Raw genomic sequence first — 18870 nt, 5'->3', positions numbered from 1 at the left:
CTGTCCTTCTGGAAGGTTCTCCCATCTCCACAGAGGAACTCTAGAGCTATGTCAAAGTGACCATTAGGTTCTTGGTCACCTCCCCTGACCAAGGCCCTTCTCCCCCGATTGCTAAGTTTGGCTGGGCGGCCAGCTCTAGAGATTCTTGGTGATTCCAAAGTTCTTCCATTTAAGAATGAGGCCACTGTGTTCTTGGGGACCTTCAATACTGCAGAATTTTTTTTGGTACTCTTCCCCAGATCTGTGCCACGACAGAATGCTCTCTTGGGTCTCTACGGACAATTCCTTCGACCTCATGGCTTGGTTTTTGCTTTGACATGCATTGCCAACTGTGGAACCTTATATAGACAGGTGTGTCATTTCCAAATAATTTCCAATCAATTTAATTTACCACAGGTGGACTCCAATAAATTTGTAAAAACATCTCAAGGATGATCAATGGAAACAGGATGCACCTGAGCTCAATTTCGAGTCTCATTGCAAAGGGTCTGAATACTTTTGTATGTTTTGTATTTGTATTTATTTTATTTGCAAACATTTCTAAAAGCCTGTTTTTAGCTTCGTCATTATGTGGTATTGTTTGTAGATTGTTGAGGAATTGTTTTTATTTAATTCATTTTAGATTTAAATTGTAACATTACAAAAGGAGGAAACATTCAAGGGGTCTGAATACTTTCTGAAGGCACTGTACATAGGACAGAACTTTGGAACCATAAATGGGAGAACTTTGGAGCCATCCAGAACCTCTCTAGAGCTGGCCGCCCAGCCAAACTGAGCAATCTCTAAACTGGAGTTGACAGTAGTTTTTCAGGACCGCAAAAGTTAATCATTTACAATATTAACAAGTCATGCTCTACTTTGGACAGTAGCTCCAAAGGTACATGAGACACAGTTTCAAACTACCATCTCCTGAAGCCCTAATGTCCAGTATCGGATTATAGTATGTCAGTGCCACAGTTAGTATCCTGCGGAACAGGCCCCTGGTTCCTCCTCAGCCTCTCCTGCCCTCTTAGACCCAGTCCATCCCGCTGGTCTTGGGCAGGTGTCAGGGCTGGACGGTGAGGTGGTGAGACATGGCTGCAGCGGCACAGACTCCCAGTGGTCCTCAACCCCTGCACCAACACAGTCCTGGGGCAGCCCGGCCAGCCGTAACATTGCCGAACCCCCCACAAACCCTCTCAGCCCCCCAGCCAGTGCCCGTGAGGCTGCCCTGAGCCCCCCTGCCCGCCTTCGTCGCCCTGATGCTGCCCCCCTACCTCGCCCCAAAGCCAGTTCAGTCAGGAAGCCCAGACTCTGGGAGGGGAGGCTAAAGAGCGGCAGCCCCCTGAAGAGCTCAGGTAGGGGGCGGCAGCCGACTGGAGGCAGACACTCAAACTGCACAAGGGTGAAGCGTTCGCCGGCGCGGCCCTGCAAGTAGTCCGCTAGAATGCAGCTGAGCGAGGCACTGAAGACATCTGAATACGGAGAACGACACCCCACCCCTGACTCCCCATCCTCGTCACACCCCCTCCCCCAGAGAGTATCCCTCTCCCAGCCCCGGCTGCCCCGACTGCCCCACTCCTCAGCCCTCTCCCAAGCTGCCTGGGTCAGCACAAGCACCACTTTCCCCCCCTGTCTCTGCAGGCGATCAAGCCGGGAGTGGAGCCATGGAACTGGTCCCAGGACACTGAGCTCGGCCTGGCTCCACAGGTCTAGAGATACACTGAAGCCCAGAGAGGAGAGGGACAAGCCCAGACGACACACCAGACCCAGCACAGCCTGATCATTGTCAGGAGGGTACAGCAACACAATGTGGCCACCTCCTACTGCACCTGGGAGAGAGAGGGAGAGGGAGAGGGAGAGAGAGGGGGGGGGAGAAAGAGACGAGAGAAAGAGAGGGAGAGGGGGGAGGACAGAAAGAGAAGAGCGGCCGAGGAAATGAGATCCAAGAAGAGAGAGAAAAAAGGGATAGAGAGAGGGTGGTTATTCTTCTGAAGCATGAAGAAAGAATATAATTGGATTCAGATATAACTGGAGACAGTGAATTGTGAGGGAATGTTTTAAAGGCTTATCTTACCTTTTATGTCCTCATCTTTCAACCATCTCCACACGTATCCTGTGGGGGAGATAAAAAGTGTAAGAATAATGATGAGATTGGTACCTGAAAATGTCAGGTTGGCACCCAGGCTAGTAATATTATATTCATATATAGTTAATACATTTAATGATTAGATAGCTTCAGAGATAGGTAATAATATTGATAATATATAGCTGCATCACTAACCTTTGAGAGCACCATGTATGACGTAGGCCCCAAGTATTGCCAAACAGATTAGTAGCAGCCCTATTAGGAGAGTCAGTAGCCATCGGTTCCGTGGTGCTATAGGGGAAGTCAGTCTGATTACATACAGCTGTGGACCAATGCCTCATAATCCATCATCGTATCCATTATTTCTGCCAAATATGCTCTTTAGCTAATTTAGCACTAATCTCTATGCTGCGCGTTATAGAGACACAGATTAACCAACGACCTAACCTGTTAATAATCCAGTATATTTCACTCTTAGTAAAAAAGGGTTCCAAAAAGGTTCTTCGCCTTTGAGCCATAGGAGAACCATTTTTGGTTCCAGGTAGAACCCTCTGTGAAAAGGGTTCTACCTGGAACCAAAATGGGTTCTGCAAAGGGTTCTCATATGGGGACAGCAAATTAACCATTTTGGTTTCTAGATAGTACCTTTTCTCTAAGAGTGTGGGTCAGTTGCATTAATGAATTGATGACCATTTAACCAATCCTTAGTACAGCCAAATACAGCATACAACCAGTTTAGAACTATAGGTAAACCTTATAAAATGTAACATATTGACCCTCAGGGGTGAAATTCATACTTGCAAATGGACACACGGGATCCAGCTTTGTATCCATCCCATGTACTTTCATCTAGACAACAAGAAACAGTGTGGTGTCAGGCATAAACACTTACAGTACTGCATTTCAGAGTAAGTACAGGCTCACAATTTCATTCAAACAGTGTACTCTGTCCACAGGTCAGTGGAGAAGTGTTTACCTGGACACACAGAGCAGGATGAGGGTTCACATTGATGAACTCTCCTCTTTTCTGAAAAAAAAACAACAGAAACAGAAACTCAACAGTCATATTCAGTAAGGTCCTCAGTAAGGTCAAAGGTGAAGGGTAAGTCGACCTCACACGGTAGGCCTTACCCAGTGTCCGTGGAGAGTGGGCGTCCACCCGGCATGTGTGTGCTTGTGCATCCTCTGCCTGGAGCCCTTCAACTCCTCACAATGCCCCCCCGCTGAGCCCCGTCTACACAGCCACAGTTCCCCCTCCAGGCGACAGGGGGCAGTCACGTTCCAACTCAGCACTGTGCCGTTCCCCACCTTCGTCTGAGCCTCCTCCACTGACAAGGACACGTTGTTGTCCCACATTCTTCTGAAAAGCTCTGAGAGAGGAATGGAGACATTTGGGTGTTACAATAACAAATGTTTCCAGTCCAGAGTCAAGAGTTCTGCGGTAGGGAGGGAATCTGATTGAACTCCTGACCTTTGTTGTTCATGAAGGGGCAGATCTCTCTGCGTAGATTATGTCCCTTCCACCAAACCTGTTGTAAAGCAACATACAAGGAATGTGCACAAGTGACTCCTGCATGACAATGATCATGAATATTCCATTCAGCTTTGGAAACAAGTTGTTCCATAGATTCGGTATGCCGAGCTGCAGAAAAATCAAGCACGGTTTACCTGAAAGCACAGACAGGGCGCTATAGACCTCAAAGGAATGCTCATCTCTCTCTGGCTCTGAAAGAAGAAGAAAGGGTGTGAGAAAGAGAAGGTGACAGTGAGTAAGGAGGTCACAGCTGGACCTTGTAAAAAAAATGTGTGACTTTTCTTTATACATACTGACCCACTTCTGGTATCTGCAAGGTTCTCCAGTCCCGAACATCTGGCACATGCCCATCTCACTGGTCGGTGTCTTGTTAGAACTGTCCAGTTGGAGCACAGCCACACCTCTCTTCTTATCAATCACAGCTCTGAGCTTGGGCGCTGAGACATATAGTACCGGTCAAAATTTTGGACACACCTATTCATTCAAAGGTTTTTCTTTGTTTTTACCATTTTTAGATATTGTAGAATAATAGTGAAAACATCAAAACTATGAAATAATATGGAATCATATAGTAACCAAAAAGTTTAAATAAATCAAAATATATTTTATATCTGAGATTCTTCAAAGTAGCCACTTTTTGCCTTGGTGACAGCCTTGCACAAGCTTTGTATTCTCTCAACCAGCTTCATGTGTTAGTCAACTGGAATGCATTTACATTGACAAGTGTGATTTGTTAAAAGTTAATTTGTGGAATTTCTTTCCTTCCTGATGGGTTTGAGCCAATCAGTTGTGTTGTGACAAGGTAGGGGTGGTATAAAGAAGTTATCACACTCTTCCAACCCAGATGTCTTAGTCATGTCTGAATCCTGGCTCAGGAAAACCACCAAAAACCTTGAAATTTCAATCTCTAATTCTAACATTTTCCTCCAAGATAGAACTGCCAAAGGGGGCGGTGTTGCATCTACTGCAAAGATAGCCTGCAGAGTTCTGTATTACTATCCAAGTCTGTACACAAACAATTCGAGCTTCTACTTCTAAAAATGCACCTTTCCAGAAACAAGTCTCTCACTGTTGCCGCTTGCTATAGACCTCCCTCTGCCCCTAGCTGTGCCCTCGATACCATATGTGAATTGATTGCCCCCCATCTATCTTCTGAGCTCGTGCTACTAGGTGACCTAAACTTGGACATGCTTAACACCCCAGCCATCCTACAATCCAAGCTTGATTGCCCTCAATCTCACACAAATGATCAATAAACCTACCAGGTACAACTCCAAATCCGTAAACACGGGCACCATCATAGATGTCATCCTAACTAACTTGCCCTTCAAATACACCTCTGCTGTTTTCAATCAAGATCTCAGCGATCACTGCCTCATTGCCTGCATCTGTAATGGGTCTGCCACCAAACGACCACCCCTCATCACTGTCAAACGCTCCCTAAACACTTCTGCGAGCAGGCCTTTCTAATTGACCTGGCCGGGGTATCCTGGAATGACATTGACCTCATCCCGTCAGTAGATGATGCCTGAATATTCTTTAAAAGTGCCTTCCTCACCATCTTAAATAAGCATGCCCCATTCAACAAATTTAGAACTAGGAATAGATATAGTCCTTGGTTCACTCCAGACCTGTGTGCCCTTGACCAGCACAAAAACATCCTGTGGCGTTCTGCATTAGCATCGAATAGCCCCCGTGATATGCAACTTTTCAGGGAAGTTAGGAACAAATACACACAGGCAGTTAGGAAAGCTAAGGCTAGCTTTTTCAAACAGAAATGTGCATCTTGTAGTACTAACTCAAAAAAGTTCTGGGACACTGTAAAGTCCCTGGAGAATAAGAGCACCTCCTCCCAGCTGCCCACTGCTCTGAGGCTAGGAAATACTGTCACCACCGATAAATCCACTATAATTGAGAATTTCAATAAGCATTTCTCTACGGCTGGCCATGCTTTCCACCTGGCTGTTATTACCCCGGTCAACTGCCCGGCACCCTCCACAGCAACCTGCCAAAGCCCCTACCATTTCTCCTTTACCCAAATCCAGATAGCTGATGTTCTGAAAGAGCTGCAAAATCTGGACCCCTACAAATCAGCCGGGCTAGACAATCTGGACCCTCTATTTCTAAAATTATCTGCCAAAATTGTTGCAACCCCTATTACTAGCCTGTTCAACCTCTCTTTCGTATCGTCTGAGATTCCCAAAGATTGGTAAGCTGACGCGGTCATCCCCCTCTTCAAAGGGGGAGACACTCTAGACCCAAACTGCTACAGACCTATATCTATCCTACTCTGTCTTTCTAAGGTCTTCGAAAGCTAAGTTAACAAACAGATTACCAACCATTTAGAATCCCACCGTACCTTCTCAGCTATGCAATCTGGTTTCAGAGCTGGTCATGTGTGCACCTCAGCCACGCTCAAGGTCCTATACGACATCATAACTGCCATCAATAAGAGACATTACTGTGCAGCCGTATTCATCGACCTGGCCAAGGCTTTCGACTCAGTCAATCACCACATTCTTATTGGCAGACTCGACAGCCTTGGTTTCTCAAATGATTGCCTCGCCTGGTACCCCAACTACTTCTCTGATAGAGTTCAGTGTGTCAAATCGGAGGGCCTGTTGTCCGGACCTCCGGCAGTCTCTATGGGGGTGCCACAGGGTTCAATTCTCAGGCCGACTCTCTTCTCTGTATACATCAATGAAGTTGCTCTTGCTGCTGGTGATTCTCTGGTACACCTCTACGCAGATGACACCATTCTGTATACTTCTGGCCCCTCTTTGGACACTGTGTTAGCTAACCTCCAGACGAGCTTCAATGCCATACAACTCTCCTTCCGTGGCCTCCAAATGCTCTTAAATGCAAGTAAAACGAAAAGCATGGTATTCAGACGATCACAGCCCGCACCTGCTCGCCCGTCTAGCATCAATACTTTGGACGGCTCTGACTTAGAATACGTGGACAACTACAAATACCTAGGTGTCTGGTTAGACTGTAAACTCTCCTTCCAGGCTCACATTAAGCATCTCCAATCCAAAATTACATCTAGAATTAGCTTCCTATATCACAACAAAGCATCCTTCACTCATGCTGCCAAACATACCCTCGTAAAACTGACTATCCTACCGATCCTTGATTTCGGTGATGTCATCTATAAAATAGCCTCCAACACTCTACTCAACAAACTGGATGCAGTCTATCACAGTGCCATCCGTTTTGTCACCAAAGCCCCATACACTACCCACCATTGCGACCTGTACGCTCTCGTTGGTTGTCCCTCGCTTCATACTCGTCGCCAAACCCACTGGCTACAGATTATCTACAAGTCTCTGCTAGGTAAAGCCCCACCGTATCTCAGCTCACTGGTCACCATAACAGTACCCACTAGTAGCATGCGCTCCAGCAGGTATATCTTACTGGACACCCCCAAAGCCAAATCCTAATTTGGTCGTCTTTCCTTTCAGTTCTCTGCTGCCAATGACTGGAACGAACTGCAAAAATCTCTGAAGATGGTGACTCATATCTCCCTCACTAGCTTTAATCACCAGCTGTCAGAGCAGCTCACAGATCACTGCACCTGTACATAGCCCATGTGTAAACAGCCCATCTATCTACCTCATCCCCATACTGTATTTATTCATTTATCTTGCTCCTTTGCACTCCAGTATCTCTACTTGCACATTCATCTTCTGCACATCTACCATTCCAGTGTTTAATTGCTATATTGTAATTATTTCACAACCATGGCCTATTTATTGCCTTAACTCCCTTATCTTGCCTCATTTGCACTCACTGTATATAGACTTTTTGTTTCCTTTTGTTCTAGTGCATTACTGCCTATGTTTATTCCGTGTGTAACTCTGTGTTGCTGTATGTGTCGAATTGCTATGCTTTATCTTGGCCAGGTCGCAGTTGCAAATGAGAACTTGTTCTCAAATAGCTTACCTGGTTAAATAAAGGTGAAATCAAATAAAACAGCCCTATTTGGTAAAAGACCAAGTCTATATTAAGGCAAGAACAGCTCAAATAAGCAAAGAGAAACAACAGTCCATCACCAGACCGAAACATTAAAGGAAGACACAGAGTTATCTCTGCTGCAGAGGATAACTTCATTAGAGTTTCCAGCCTCAGATTGCAGCCCAAATAAATGCTTCACAGAGTTCAAATAACAGACACATCTCAACATCAACTGTTCAGAGGAGATTGCGTGGATCAGGCCTTCATGGTCGAATTGCTGCAAAGAAACCACTACTAAGGACACCAATAAGAAGAAGAGACTTGCTTGGGCCAAGAAACACAAGCAATGGACATTAAACCGATGGAAATCTGTCCTCTGGTCTGATGAGTCCAAATTGGAGATAATAATAATAATAATAATAATATATGCCATTTAGCAGACGCTTTTATCCAAAGCGACTTATGTTTGGTTCCAACCGCCGTGTCTTTGTGAGATGCAGAGTAGGTGAACGGATGATCTCTGCATTTGTGGTTCCCACCGTGAAGCATGTGGGGTGGTGGGGGTGGTGGGGGTACTTTGCTGGTGACACTGTCTGTGATTTTTTTAGAATTCAAGGTACACTTAACCAGCATGGCTACCACAGCATTCTGCAGCAATATGCCATCCCATCTGGTTTGGGGTTAATGGGACTATAATTTGTTTTCAACAGGACAATGACCAAACACACCTCCAGGCTGTGTAATGGCTATTTGACCAAGAAGGAGAGTGATGGAGTGCTGCGTCAGATGACCTAGACTACACAATCACCCAACCCCAACTAAATTGAGATAGTTTGGGATGAGTTGGACCGCAGAGTGAAGGAAAAGCAGCCAACAAGTGCTCAGCATATGAGGGAACTCCTGCAAGACTGTTGGAAAAGCATTCAAGGTGAAGCTGGTTGAGAGACTGCCAAGAGTGTGCAAAGCTGTCATCAATGCAAAGGGTGGCTACTTTGAAGAATCTCAAATCTAAAATGTATTTGGATTTGTTTAAAACTTTTTGGGTTGCTAGATGATTCCATGTGTTATTTCATCGTTTTGAGGTCTTCACTATTATTCTACAATGTAGAAAATAGTAAATATAAAGAAGAACCCTTGAATGAGTAGGTGTGTGCAAACGTTTGACTGGTGCTGTATATCAAATGTCAATCAATAAGAGATGTAAAGGTTTAAACTAAAGCAGGTACAGTATAATACTATGGGGATGCAGGGTTGCATGATAAATTACAGTGACTCACCATCACATTCTTTCACAACACTATCTAGGTCAGAGGAACAAACTGAGAGATAGAGTGGGGGAGAGAGAGAGACAGAGAGAGTGAGAGAGAGAGAGAGAGAGAGAGAGAGAGAGAGAGAGAGAGAGAGAGAGAGAGAGAGAGAGAGAGAGAGAGAGAGAGAGAGAGAGAGAGAGAGAGAGAGAGAGAGAGAGAGAGAGAGGTAGTCAAAATTCATGATCTGAGGAATGTACACTGCCAGTCAAAAGTTTTAGAACACCTAACCATTCAAGGGTTTTACTTTTTTTTTGTACTATTTTCTACATTGTAGAATAATAGTGAAGACATCAAAACTACTAAATAACACATGGAATCATGTAGTAACCAAAAAAGTGTTAAGCAAATCAAAATATATTTTAAATTGAAGATTCCTCAAATAGCCATCCTTTGCCTTGATGACAGCTTTGTACACTCTTGGCATTCTCTCAAACAGCTTCATGAGGTAGTCACCTAGAATGCACTTAAATGAACAGGTGTGCCTTCTTAAAAGTTAACTTGAGGAATGTCTTTCCTTCTTAATGCGTTTGAGCCAATCAGGTGTGTTGTGACAAGGTAGGGGTGGTAAACAGAAGATGGCCCTATTTGGTAAAAGACCAAGGCCATATTATGGCGAGAACAGCTCAAATAAGCAAAGAGAAATGACAGTCCATCATTACTTTAAGACATGAAGGTCAGTCAATATGGAACATTTCAAGAACTTTTAAAGTTTGTTCAAGGGCTGTAGAAAACCATTAAGCGCTATGATGAAACTGGCTCTCATGAGCAGTGCCACAGGAAAGGAAGACCCAGAGTTACCTCTGCTGACCCAGAGGATAAGTTCATTAGAGTTGGAATTAAAGGGGGAATTAACTGCACCTCAGATTGCAGTCCAAATAAATGCTTCACAGAGTTCAAGTAACAGACACATCTCAACATCAACTGTTCAAAGGAGACAGTGTGAATCAGGCCTTCATGGTCGAATTGCTGCAAAGAAACCATTACTAAAGGACCCCAATAATAAGAAGAGATATGCTTTGACCAAGAAACACAAGCAATGAACATTAGAACACTGGAAATCTGTCCTTTGGTCTGAGTCCAAATTGGAGATGTTTGGTTCCAACCTCCGTGTTTTTGTGAGACGCGTGTATATAAACTGATGATCTCCACATGTGTGGTTCCCACTGTGAAGCATGGAGGAGGCATGCACTACCACAGCATTCTGCAGCGATGCGCCATCCCATCTTGTTTGAGCTTAGTGGGACTATAATTGGTTTTTTAACAGGACAATGACCCAAAACACACCTCCAGGCTGTGTAAGGACTATTTTACCAAGAAGAAGTGTGATGAAGTGTGATGAAGTGTGATGAAGTGCTGCATCAGATGACCTGGCCTCCACAATCCCCTGACTTTGACCCAATTGAGATGGTTTGGGATGAGTGGGACCACAGAGCGAAGAGCCAACAAGAGCCAACAAGTGCTCAGCATATGTGGGAACTCCTTCAAGACTGTTGGAAAAGCATTCCAGGTGAAGCTGGTTGAGAGAATGCCGAGTGTGTGCAAACTGTCATCAAGGCAAAGGGTTGCTTTTGGAAGAATCTCAAATATTAAATATATTTTGATTTGTTTAACACTTTTTTGGTTACTACATGATTCCATATGTGTTATTTCATAGTTTTGATGTCTTCACTATTAGTCTATATTCTATATCTATTATTTAAATAATGAAAAACCCTTGAATGAGTAAGTGTTCTAAAACCTTTGACCGGAGTGTATGCATATCAATAACATATTTATAGTACAGCTATGGTATTGTGGTATAAAGAATGCCACTTACCATCTTCTAAGGAGGGGATAGTGGTGGTAACGGAGGTATATAATGCGTGGACGATGACTGGACTTCCATATTGTACTGGCTCTGGCTCCAACAATATGGACAGCCACAGCTACAGAAGTCAAACATGAACCTATTACATACTAGGCTATATGTTCTTTCCACTAAACAACCCTATCAGTGCCCAAAGTTACCCAAAATAACCCTAACATTTTTAATAGACAACAGTTTAATGACAGGCGATAAAAGGAATGTGTACCTCAGGAGGGTGCTGGTCCCCCAGAGCTGAATGGATCAATGTAAATGTCACTTCTTTGCAGCGATTCAAAATGTTTGGGTAGCTGTAACACACGGTTACAGAAGCTGCTGGAACACACAGTAGGAGAGACAACAAACAATGTATTATTTACCATGAGAAAGTGCAAAAGACACATTAACAGTCAACCACAACTTTAGATTGAGTGACTTTCATTTATTTTACTTGACCAACTTGTACGCCCAAGGAGTGTGTGTGGGTGTGTTTTCTCTCTTCTGACACACTCTTTTTGATTACCTGTTGTGCTGCGTGGCATCCCTAGGAGACTCTCTTCTCTTAATTCCTTCTGGTTAGAGCTGTCATCTTCGTCAATGTAGTCACCAGACACTTCCTGGTCCTCATGTTTATCTGGGACAGCAGAAACAGCAACAACATGTCATGTGCTGAGAACAGCAGAAACAGCATCAACAAATGAGAACAGCAAGAGTCAAGAATAACCTGCAAATGCCCCACAACCTATCAATACAACCTATCAATAGATCCATACACCCTATCAATACAACCTATCAATACATCCATACACCCTATCAATACAACCTATCAATACATCAATACAACCTATCAATACAACCTATCAATAGATCCATACACCCTATCAATACAACCTATCAATACAACCTATCAATACAACCTATCAATAGATCCATACACCCTATCAATACAACCTATCAATACATCCATACAACCTATCAATACAACCTATCAATACATCTATACAACCTATCAATACAACCTATCAATACAACCTATCAATAGATCCATACACCCTATCAATACAACCTATCAATACATCAATACAACCTATCAATATAATCTAGCAATACATCAATACAACCTATCAATACAACCTATCAATAGATCAATACAACCTATCAATATAACCTATCAATACATCCATACACCCTATCAATACAACCTATCAATAGATCAATACAACCTATCAATATAATCTATCAATACATCCATACACCCTATCAATACAACCTATCAATAGATCAATACAACCTATCAATACAACCTAGCAATACAACCTAGCAATATAATCTATCAATACATCCATACACCCTATCAATACAACCTATCAATATAACCTATCAATACATCCATACACCCTATCAATACAACCTATCAATACATCAATACAACCTATCAATATAATCTATCAATACATCAATACACCCTATCAATACAACCTATCAATACATCAATACAACCTATCAATATAATCTATCAATACAATCCTGCTGTAGGTATGGCATGCTCCTGTCCCAGGCACAGTGACTTCCTGTTGGAGTTAAGGTTAGTTGTGTAGTTAGGGATAGTGGTATGGTAGAGTATGCAGTAAAGACTGTGGAATAGCATCCATACATCACAGTTGCCTATGATGATAGTGTCTGCTGCAACTGAATGGTTGAAGCAGTAGGGCTACCTTTGATTGTGAAGTAGACCGTGACTCGCAGGCAGGGTTTGCAGTATTGGTCGTTGGTGCAACACAGAAACACGCTGAGCTCCAGCCGGCTAACTTTCACAGGACCCTTCATGCCAGGAAAGGCAACATCTAAGATGCAGAAGGGACAGAGAAATCGATAGAGAGAGAGAGAGATGTCAATGTCATGATAAGTGTTCTAATATATTTTGGCTTATGATGGACTATATATGATGCTTTGTATGGTCTCACCTTTTACACTGCAGTCAGTCAGGCCCTAAGAAAAGAGTACAGAGAGAGAGAGTGATTTCTTACAACATACCAGACCAGACATATGATTGTGTAATTATTATTTAAATACATAGTAATACTTCCACTTGATATACGTGACACATGTTCTTCCGTTTAACTGCACACAACTACACTAGAGGTCAATTCTCATGACCTTGCTCCCAGAACCGTATCCTTGGAAATGGTCAACAGCAGTGGAGATGGAACACTCAAGCCCTAGGATTGGGTGTCACACTCTAGCCTGGTCATGAATACATAATGAGCATTAAAACTTTGATGTGTCTGTGTGTGCTACAGTACAGACTGAGGTACATTGCATCTGTCAATCAAAACATAAATCTGCTCACTCAAACTGATCAAGTGTATAACCAGCGCTGACCCATTCCCGTTTTCCACATTTTGCTATGTTAACCCTTGTTCTAAAATGGATTCGATTTTTTTCAAATCCTCATCAATCTACACACAATACCCCACAATGACAAAGTGAAAACAGAAATACCTTGTTTACAGTTGATATCTGAAGTTTACATACACCTTAGCCAAATACATTTAAACTCAGTTTTTCACAATTACTGCCATTTAATCCTAGTAAAAATTCCATGTCTTAGGTCAGCTAGGATCACCACATTATTTTAAGAAGGTGAAATGTCAGAATAATAGTAGAGAGAATGATTTATTTCAGCTTTTATTTCTTTCATCACATTCCCAGTGGGTCAGAAGTTTACATATATTCAATTAGTATTTGGTAGCATTGCCTTTAAATTGTTTAACTTGGGTCAAACGTTTCGGGTAGCCTTCCACAAGCTTCCCACAATAAGTTGGGTGAATTTTGGCCCATTCCTCCTGACAGAGCTGCTGTAATTTGTAGGTCTCCTTGCGCAAACACTTTTTCAGTTCTGTCCACAGGTTTTCTATAGGATTGAGGTCAGGGCTTTGTGATGGCCACTCCAATACCTTGACTTTGTTGTCCTTAAGCCATTTTGCCACAACTTTGGAAGTATGCTTGGGGTCATTGTCCATTTGGAAGACCCATTTGCGACCAAGCTTTAACTTCCCGACTGATGTTGCTTCAATATATCCACATACTTTTTCCTCATGATGCCATCTATTTTGTGAAGTGCACCTCCACAACATGATGCTGCCAACCATGCTTCACGGTTGGGATGGTGTTCTTCGGCTTGCAAGCCTCCCCCTTTTTGCTCCAAACATAACAATGGTCATTATGGCAAAACAATTATATTTTTGTTTCATCAGACCAGAGGACATTTCTCCAAAAAGTACGATATTTGTCCCCATGTGCAGTTGCAATCGTAGTCTGGATTTTTTATGGCGGTTTTGGAGCAGGAGCTTCTTCCTTGCTGAGCGGCCTTTCAGGTTATGTCAATATAGAACTTGTTTTACTGTTGATATAGATACTTTTGTACCTGTTTCCTGCATCTTCACAAGGTCCTTTGCTGTTGTTCTGGGATTGATTTGCACTTTTCGCACCAAAGTACATTCATCTCTAGGAGACAGAACGCGTCTCCTTCCTGAGCGGTATGATGGCTGCGTGGTCCCATGGTGTTTATACTTGAATACTATTGTTTGTACAGATGAACATGGGATTTGCAAATTGCTCCCAAGGATGAACCAGACTTTCCCATGATGTCAAGCAAAGAGGCATTGAGTTTGAAGGTAGGCCTTGAAATACATCCACAGGTGCACCTCCAATTAACTCAAATTATGTCAATTAGCCTATCAGAAGCTTCTAAAGCCATGACATCATTTTCTGGAATTTTCCAAGCTGTTTAAAGGCACAGTCAACTTAGTGTATGTTGGGCCGGGTGGTGCAGTGGTTAAGGGCACTGTACTGCAGCGCCAGCTGTGCCATCAGAGACTCTGTGTTCGCGCCTAGGCTCTGTCGTAACCGGCCGCGACCGGGAGGTCCGTGGGGCGACGCACAATTGGCCTAGCGTCGTGAGGGTTTGGCAGGTAGGGATGTCCTTGTCTCATCTCGCACCAGCGACTCCTGTGGCGGGCCAGCCACAATGTGTTGCCAAGGTTGCCAGGTGCACGGTGTTTCCTCCGACACATTGGTGCGGCTGGCTTCCAGGTTGGATGCGCGCTGTGTAAAGAAGCAGTGCGGCTTGGTTGGGTTGTGTATCGGAGGACGCATGACTTTCAACCTTCGTCTCTCCCGAGCCCGTACGGGAGTTGTAGCGATGAGACAAGATAGTAGCTAATAAAAATACAACAATTGGATACCACGAAATTGGGGAGAAAAAGGGGTCAAATTAAAATAAAATAAAAACTTAAGTGTATGTAAGCTTCTGATCCACTGGAATTGTGATACAGTGAATTATAAGTGAAATAATCTGTCTGTAAATAATTGTTGGAAAAATTACTTGCGTCATGCACAAAGTAGATGCCCTGATCGACTTAACAAAAAATGTGTGGGATGGTTGAAAAATGAGTTTTAATGACCCCAACCTAAGTGTATGTAAATTTCCAACTTCAACTGCACATAAGCATTCAGACCCTTTGCTATGAGACTCGAAATTGAGCTCATCCTGTTTCCATTGATCATCCTGGAGATGTTTCTACAACTTGATTTGAGACCACCTGTGGTAAATTCAAAAATTGGACATGATTTGGAAAGGCACAGACCTGTCTCTATAAGATTCCGCAGTTGACAGTGCATGTCAGAGCAAAAACCAAGCCAAGAGGTCGAAGGAATTGTCCATAGAGCTCCAAGACAGGATTGTGTCGAGGTACAGATCTGGGGAAGGGTACCAAAAAATGTCTGCAGCATTGAAGGTCCCCAAGAACACAATGGCCTCCATCATTCTTAAATGGAAGAAGTTTGGAACTGTCACGACTTCCGCCGAAGTTGGTGCCTCTCCTTGTTTGGGCGGCATTCGGCGGTCGTCGTCACCGGCTTTCTAGCTGCCACGATCCACGTTTCCTTTTCCATTTGTTTTGTCTTGATTGTACACACCTGGTTCCCATTACATTATTATTATTTCCCTATTTAACCATCTGGTTCTCATTATGTTTTGTGCATGATTGTTCCTGGTTTTGGGTTAGGGTTTGTTATCCCTGCGTGGATTTATTGGCTGATTATTTTTCAGAGTAAAGTACGTTGTTTTACTCAGTTCTGTGTCCTGCACCTGACTCCGTCCTCACCTCTGCACAACTGACACTTGACAGGACCCACCAAGATTCTTCCTAGAGCTGGCCACCTGGCCAAACTGAACAATCGGGGTAGAAATGCCTTGGTCAGGGTGGTGACCAAAAACTTGATGGTCCCTCTGACAGAGCTCCAGAGTTCCTCTGTGGAGATGAGAGAATCATCCAGAAGGACAACCATCTTTACAGCATTCCACCAATTAGGCCTTTATGGTAGAGTGGCTAGACAGAAGCCACATGACAGCCCACTTGGACAGCCCACTTGGAGTTTGCCTAAAGGCACCTAAAGGAATCTCTGACGATGAGAAACAAGATTATCTGGTCTGATGAACAAGATTGAAGTCTTTAGCCTGAATGCCAAGCGTCACGTCAGGAGGTAACCTGGCACCATCCCTACGGTGAAGCATGGTGGTGGCAGCATCATGCTGTGGGGGTGCTTTTCAGCAGCAGGGACTGGGAGACTAGTCAGGATCAAGGGAAAGATAAACGGAGCAAAGTACAGAGATGAAAACCTGCTCTTGATGAAAACCTGCTCCAGAGGTCTCAGGACCTCAGACTGGGGCGAAGGTTCACCTTCCAACAGGACAACAACCCTAAGCACACAGCCAAGACAGGGTCTGAATACTTATGTAAATGTATTATTATTTTTTGCAAATATTTATAAAAACCTGTTTTTGCTTGTCATTATGGGGTATTGTGTGTAGATTAAAGAGGGAAAAAATATTTTAGAATAAGGCTGTAATGTAGCAAAGTGTTGAAAAAGTCAAGGGGTCTGAATACTTTCCGAATGCACTGTATCCCAGACTAGATCAGGAATTTAGTTGCAGGTACTCTAGTTGTGATTTCTTTCTGCCAGCCTCCTGCTAGATACGACATATGGCTGTGCATGGTGCGTGCACGTGAACTAAAGCTCTGTGTGATTGGTTTTGCATGTGTCCTCCACATATGACAGCTCACCCCCCACACACTCATATAAACACATACAAAGTCCACATTCATTTACATGTGTGCACATGCACATCCAAGCACACAAGCACACACATATATGATTGACCTGAGGCTGTCCTGAGTACACAAAATAAATAGGGTGGTACAGGTGGGATTCTCATAAGCAGTTATACTCAAACATTGTTGTAGTACAGATCACACCAACATGTACAACATCCGACTTAATGGAAACTACAGGCCAAAACATTCCATGACCCCATCAGAGAACGATCTGAGTAGACTGTCATAATGCTAAAACTATACAACCATATGGTAACGCTTCATTTTAAGGGGGCCTTATTGTTAGAGTGTAATTACACTATTCGGGATCCTTGGGACGTCCTTACCCTAAACTTAACCCCTACCCTTACCTTGACCTTAACCATAACCCTTAGCTAACCCTTAACCCTTACCTTAACCATTTTAAATGTCAACTTCAATGGAGTAGGGACGCCCCAAGGATACTTACCAATCATACTTTTATGCAATAGCTATACCTGATCAGTATGTAGTCTAAATACAGTACTTGCACTATTAGCTTCATAATTGAAATAATAAAAAAATCAATAAACAATTTAAGAAAACCTGACAGGCCTCATGTTAATTTGCTCCTTCTTTTACCTGGTCGCAGGTGAGTCGATTTGCGCCATCTATCATCTCTAGTGCACCTGCAGATGGGGACGTTAGCTGCAGCAGTAACAGTAGGACAAAGTGAGTGCAAGGGAACAGGCGAGCCATTGGTACTACAACACACCGCACAGAGCTTCTGCGTCCAAGGTCCAGGCCGTCTTGTGCCAGTGCCCTGTCCGGAAAGTCTGTCTGGAAAAGTGGAGGTAGTTGCGCAGATCAGGCTGATTCTAACACCATTACCTAGAGGCAAGATAATTATACTTGTCACAACCCAACATGTACTGGCAGTCCTCCAAAGTCGCAGTGTTTCCCAGTGCGTTCTTCCTGGGCACTGAAACGGGACCTGCCGAAGATCCTGGGCTACTGGAGACAGGTAGGCTTAACAGGATCCAACCTGGCTGAGAGAGAGAGAAGGGGGGGGTTAATAAATTGCTAGCTGAAGCAGGCTACTAAAACTTTAAGCAGGCTACATTTCTGTATTGAATAAGATACATTTCTCAAGCACAGAACTAACTAATAACTATGTAATTCATATATCGATGCAGAGCAACTAATTAATATTTCAATTTCAAAGGTTAACTTCAATTTGACTTACAGTTGTGTGTGGACATGCACCTCCTGTATCAGGTTGATGGACAGTTCTCTAGCTAGTGATGCGGGTGCTCCGTGACACTACACCCAATCTCCTGAAAATATCTAAATGGCCTTCTATGAATGTAGAGTGAGTGTGTGACAGTCAGGAGGAGGACAGAGGGGAGGTGTGTTTACCTGAAAAGGTGGCTCAATTTCACTGCATGGAGTTGGCAGTTAGATTTCTTGCTATTTAGCTTTTTAAGTAAACCATGAGTCCAGTAGTTCTGAAAATGATGCTTATACAAACTCTGCTGCTTTCCAAAGTCCACTAACAGGCAGGCACATAATTTACAGAAGTTCAGTTGCAGTAGGCTAATCCCCTAAGGTCGAGTCTTATAAGCCTGAAATTAAAGATTGTTAGCTTTTCTTTCTCCATAAGAGCTTAACCATTAACTAGGGACCTGAGATTGGCATGAGAGGTGAACAGAGGTAAATACCTAAAGTAGGCAGTCATTGTTCCATAGCCACTCTCAGGGCAGGCTGTCAGGTTTCAGCTGTTTCATGCTTTATGGTCTGATCCCAGGAATTCATTGGCACAGGCACAGGCTCAGGCACAGGCACGGGCACAGGCTCAGGCACAGGCACAGGCACAGGCACAGGCACAGGCACAGGCACAGGCTCAGGCACAGGCTCAGGCACAGGCACAGGCACAGGCACAGGCACAGGCACAGGCACAGGCACAGGCACAGGCACAGGCACAGGCTCAGGCACAGGCACAGGCACAGGCACAGGCACAG

General features: G+C 43.7%; 1 protein-coding gene across 1 annotated transcript; it reads right to left on the bottom strand.

Moving 5' to 3' along the window:
- Window positions 1-499: 499 nt before the first annotated feature.
- LOC124019427 (interleukin-17 receptor C-like) lies at window positions 500-18221 on the bottom strand. Its single transcript, XM_046334767.1, is given in 18 exon segments — window positions 500-1041; window positions 1044-1811; window positions 2057-2095; window positions 2264-2359; window positions 2866-2917; window positions 3045-3095; window positions 3200-3438; window positions 3540-3597; window positions 3737-3793; window positions 3900-4039; window positions 8837-8878; window positions 10686-10794; window positions 10942-11048; window positions 11236-11346; window positions 12428-12556; window positions 12677-12701; window positions 17492-17898; window positions 18096-18221. Coding segments are annotated over 17 exon segments (2172 nt in total). The 5' UTR covers window positions 17609-17898; window positions 18096-18221; the 3' UTR covers window positions 500-1009.
- Between the last annotated feature and the right edge of the window lie 649 nt (window positions 18222-18870).

Source organism: Oncorhynchus gorbuscha, unplaced genomic scaffold (genome assembly GCF_021184085.1).
Source record: "Oncorhynchus gorbuscha isolate QuinsamMale2020 ecotype Even-year unplaced genomic scaffold, OgorEven_v1.0 Un_scaffold_918, whole genome shotgun sequence".
Classification (NCBI taxonomy): domain Eukaryota; kingdom Metazoa; phylum Chordata; class Actinopteri; order Salmoniformes; family Salmonidae; genus Oncorhynchus; species Oncorhynchus gorbuscha.
Note: the sequence above shows the minus strand (reverse complement) of the source record. Positions and strands in the feature narration are given on the sequence as shown.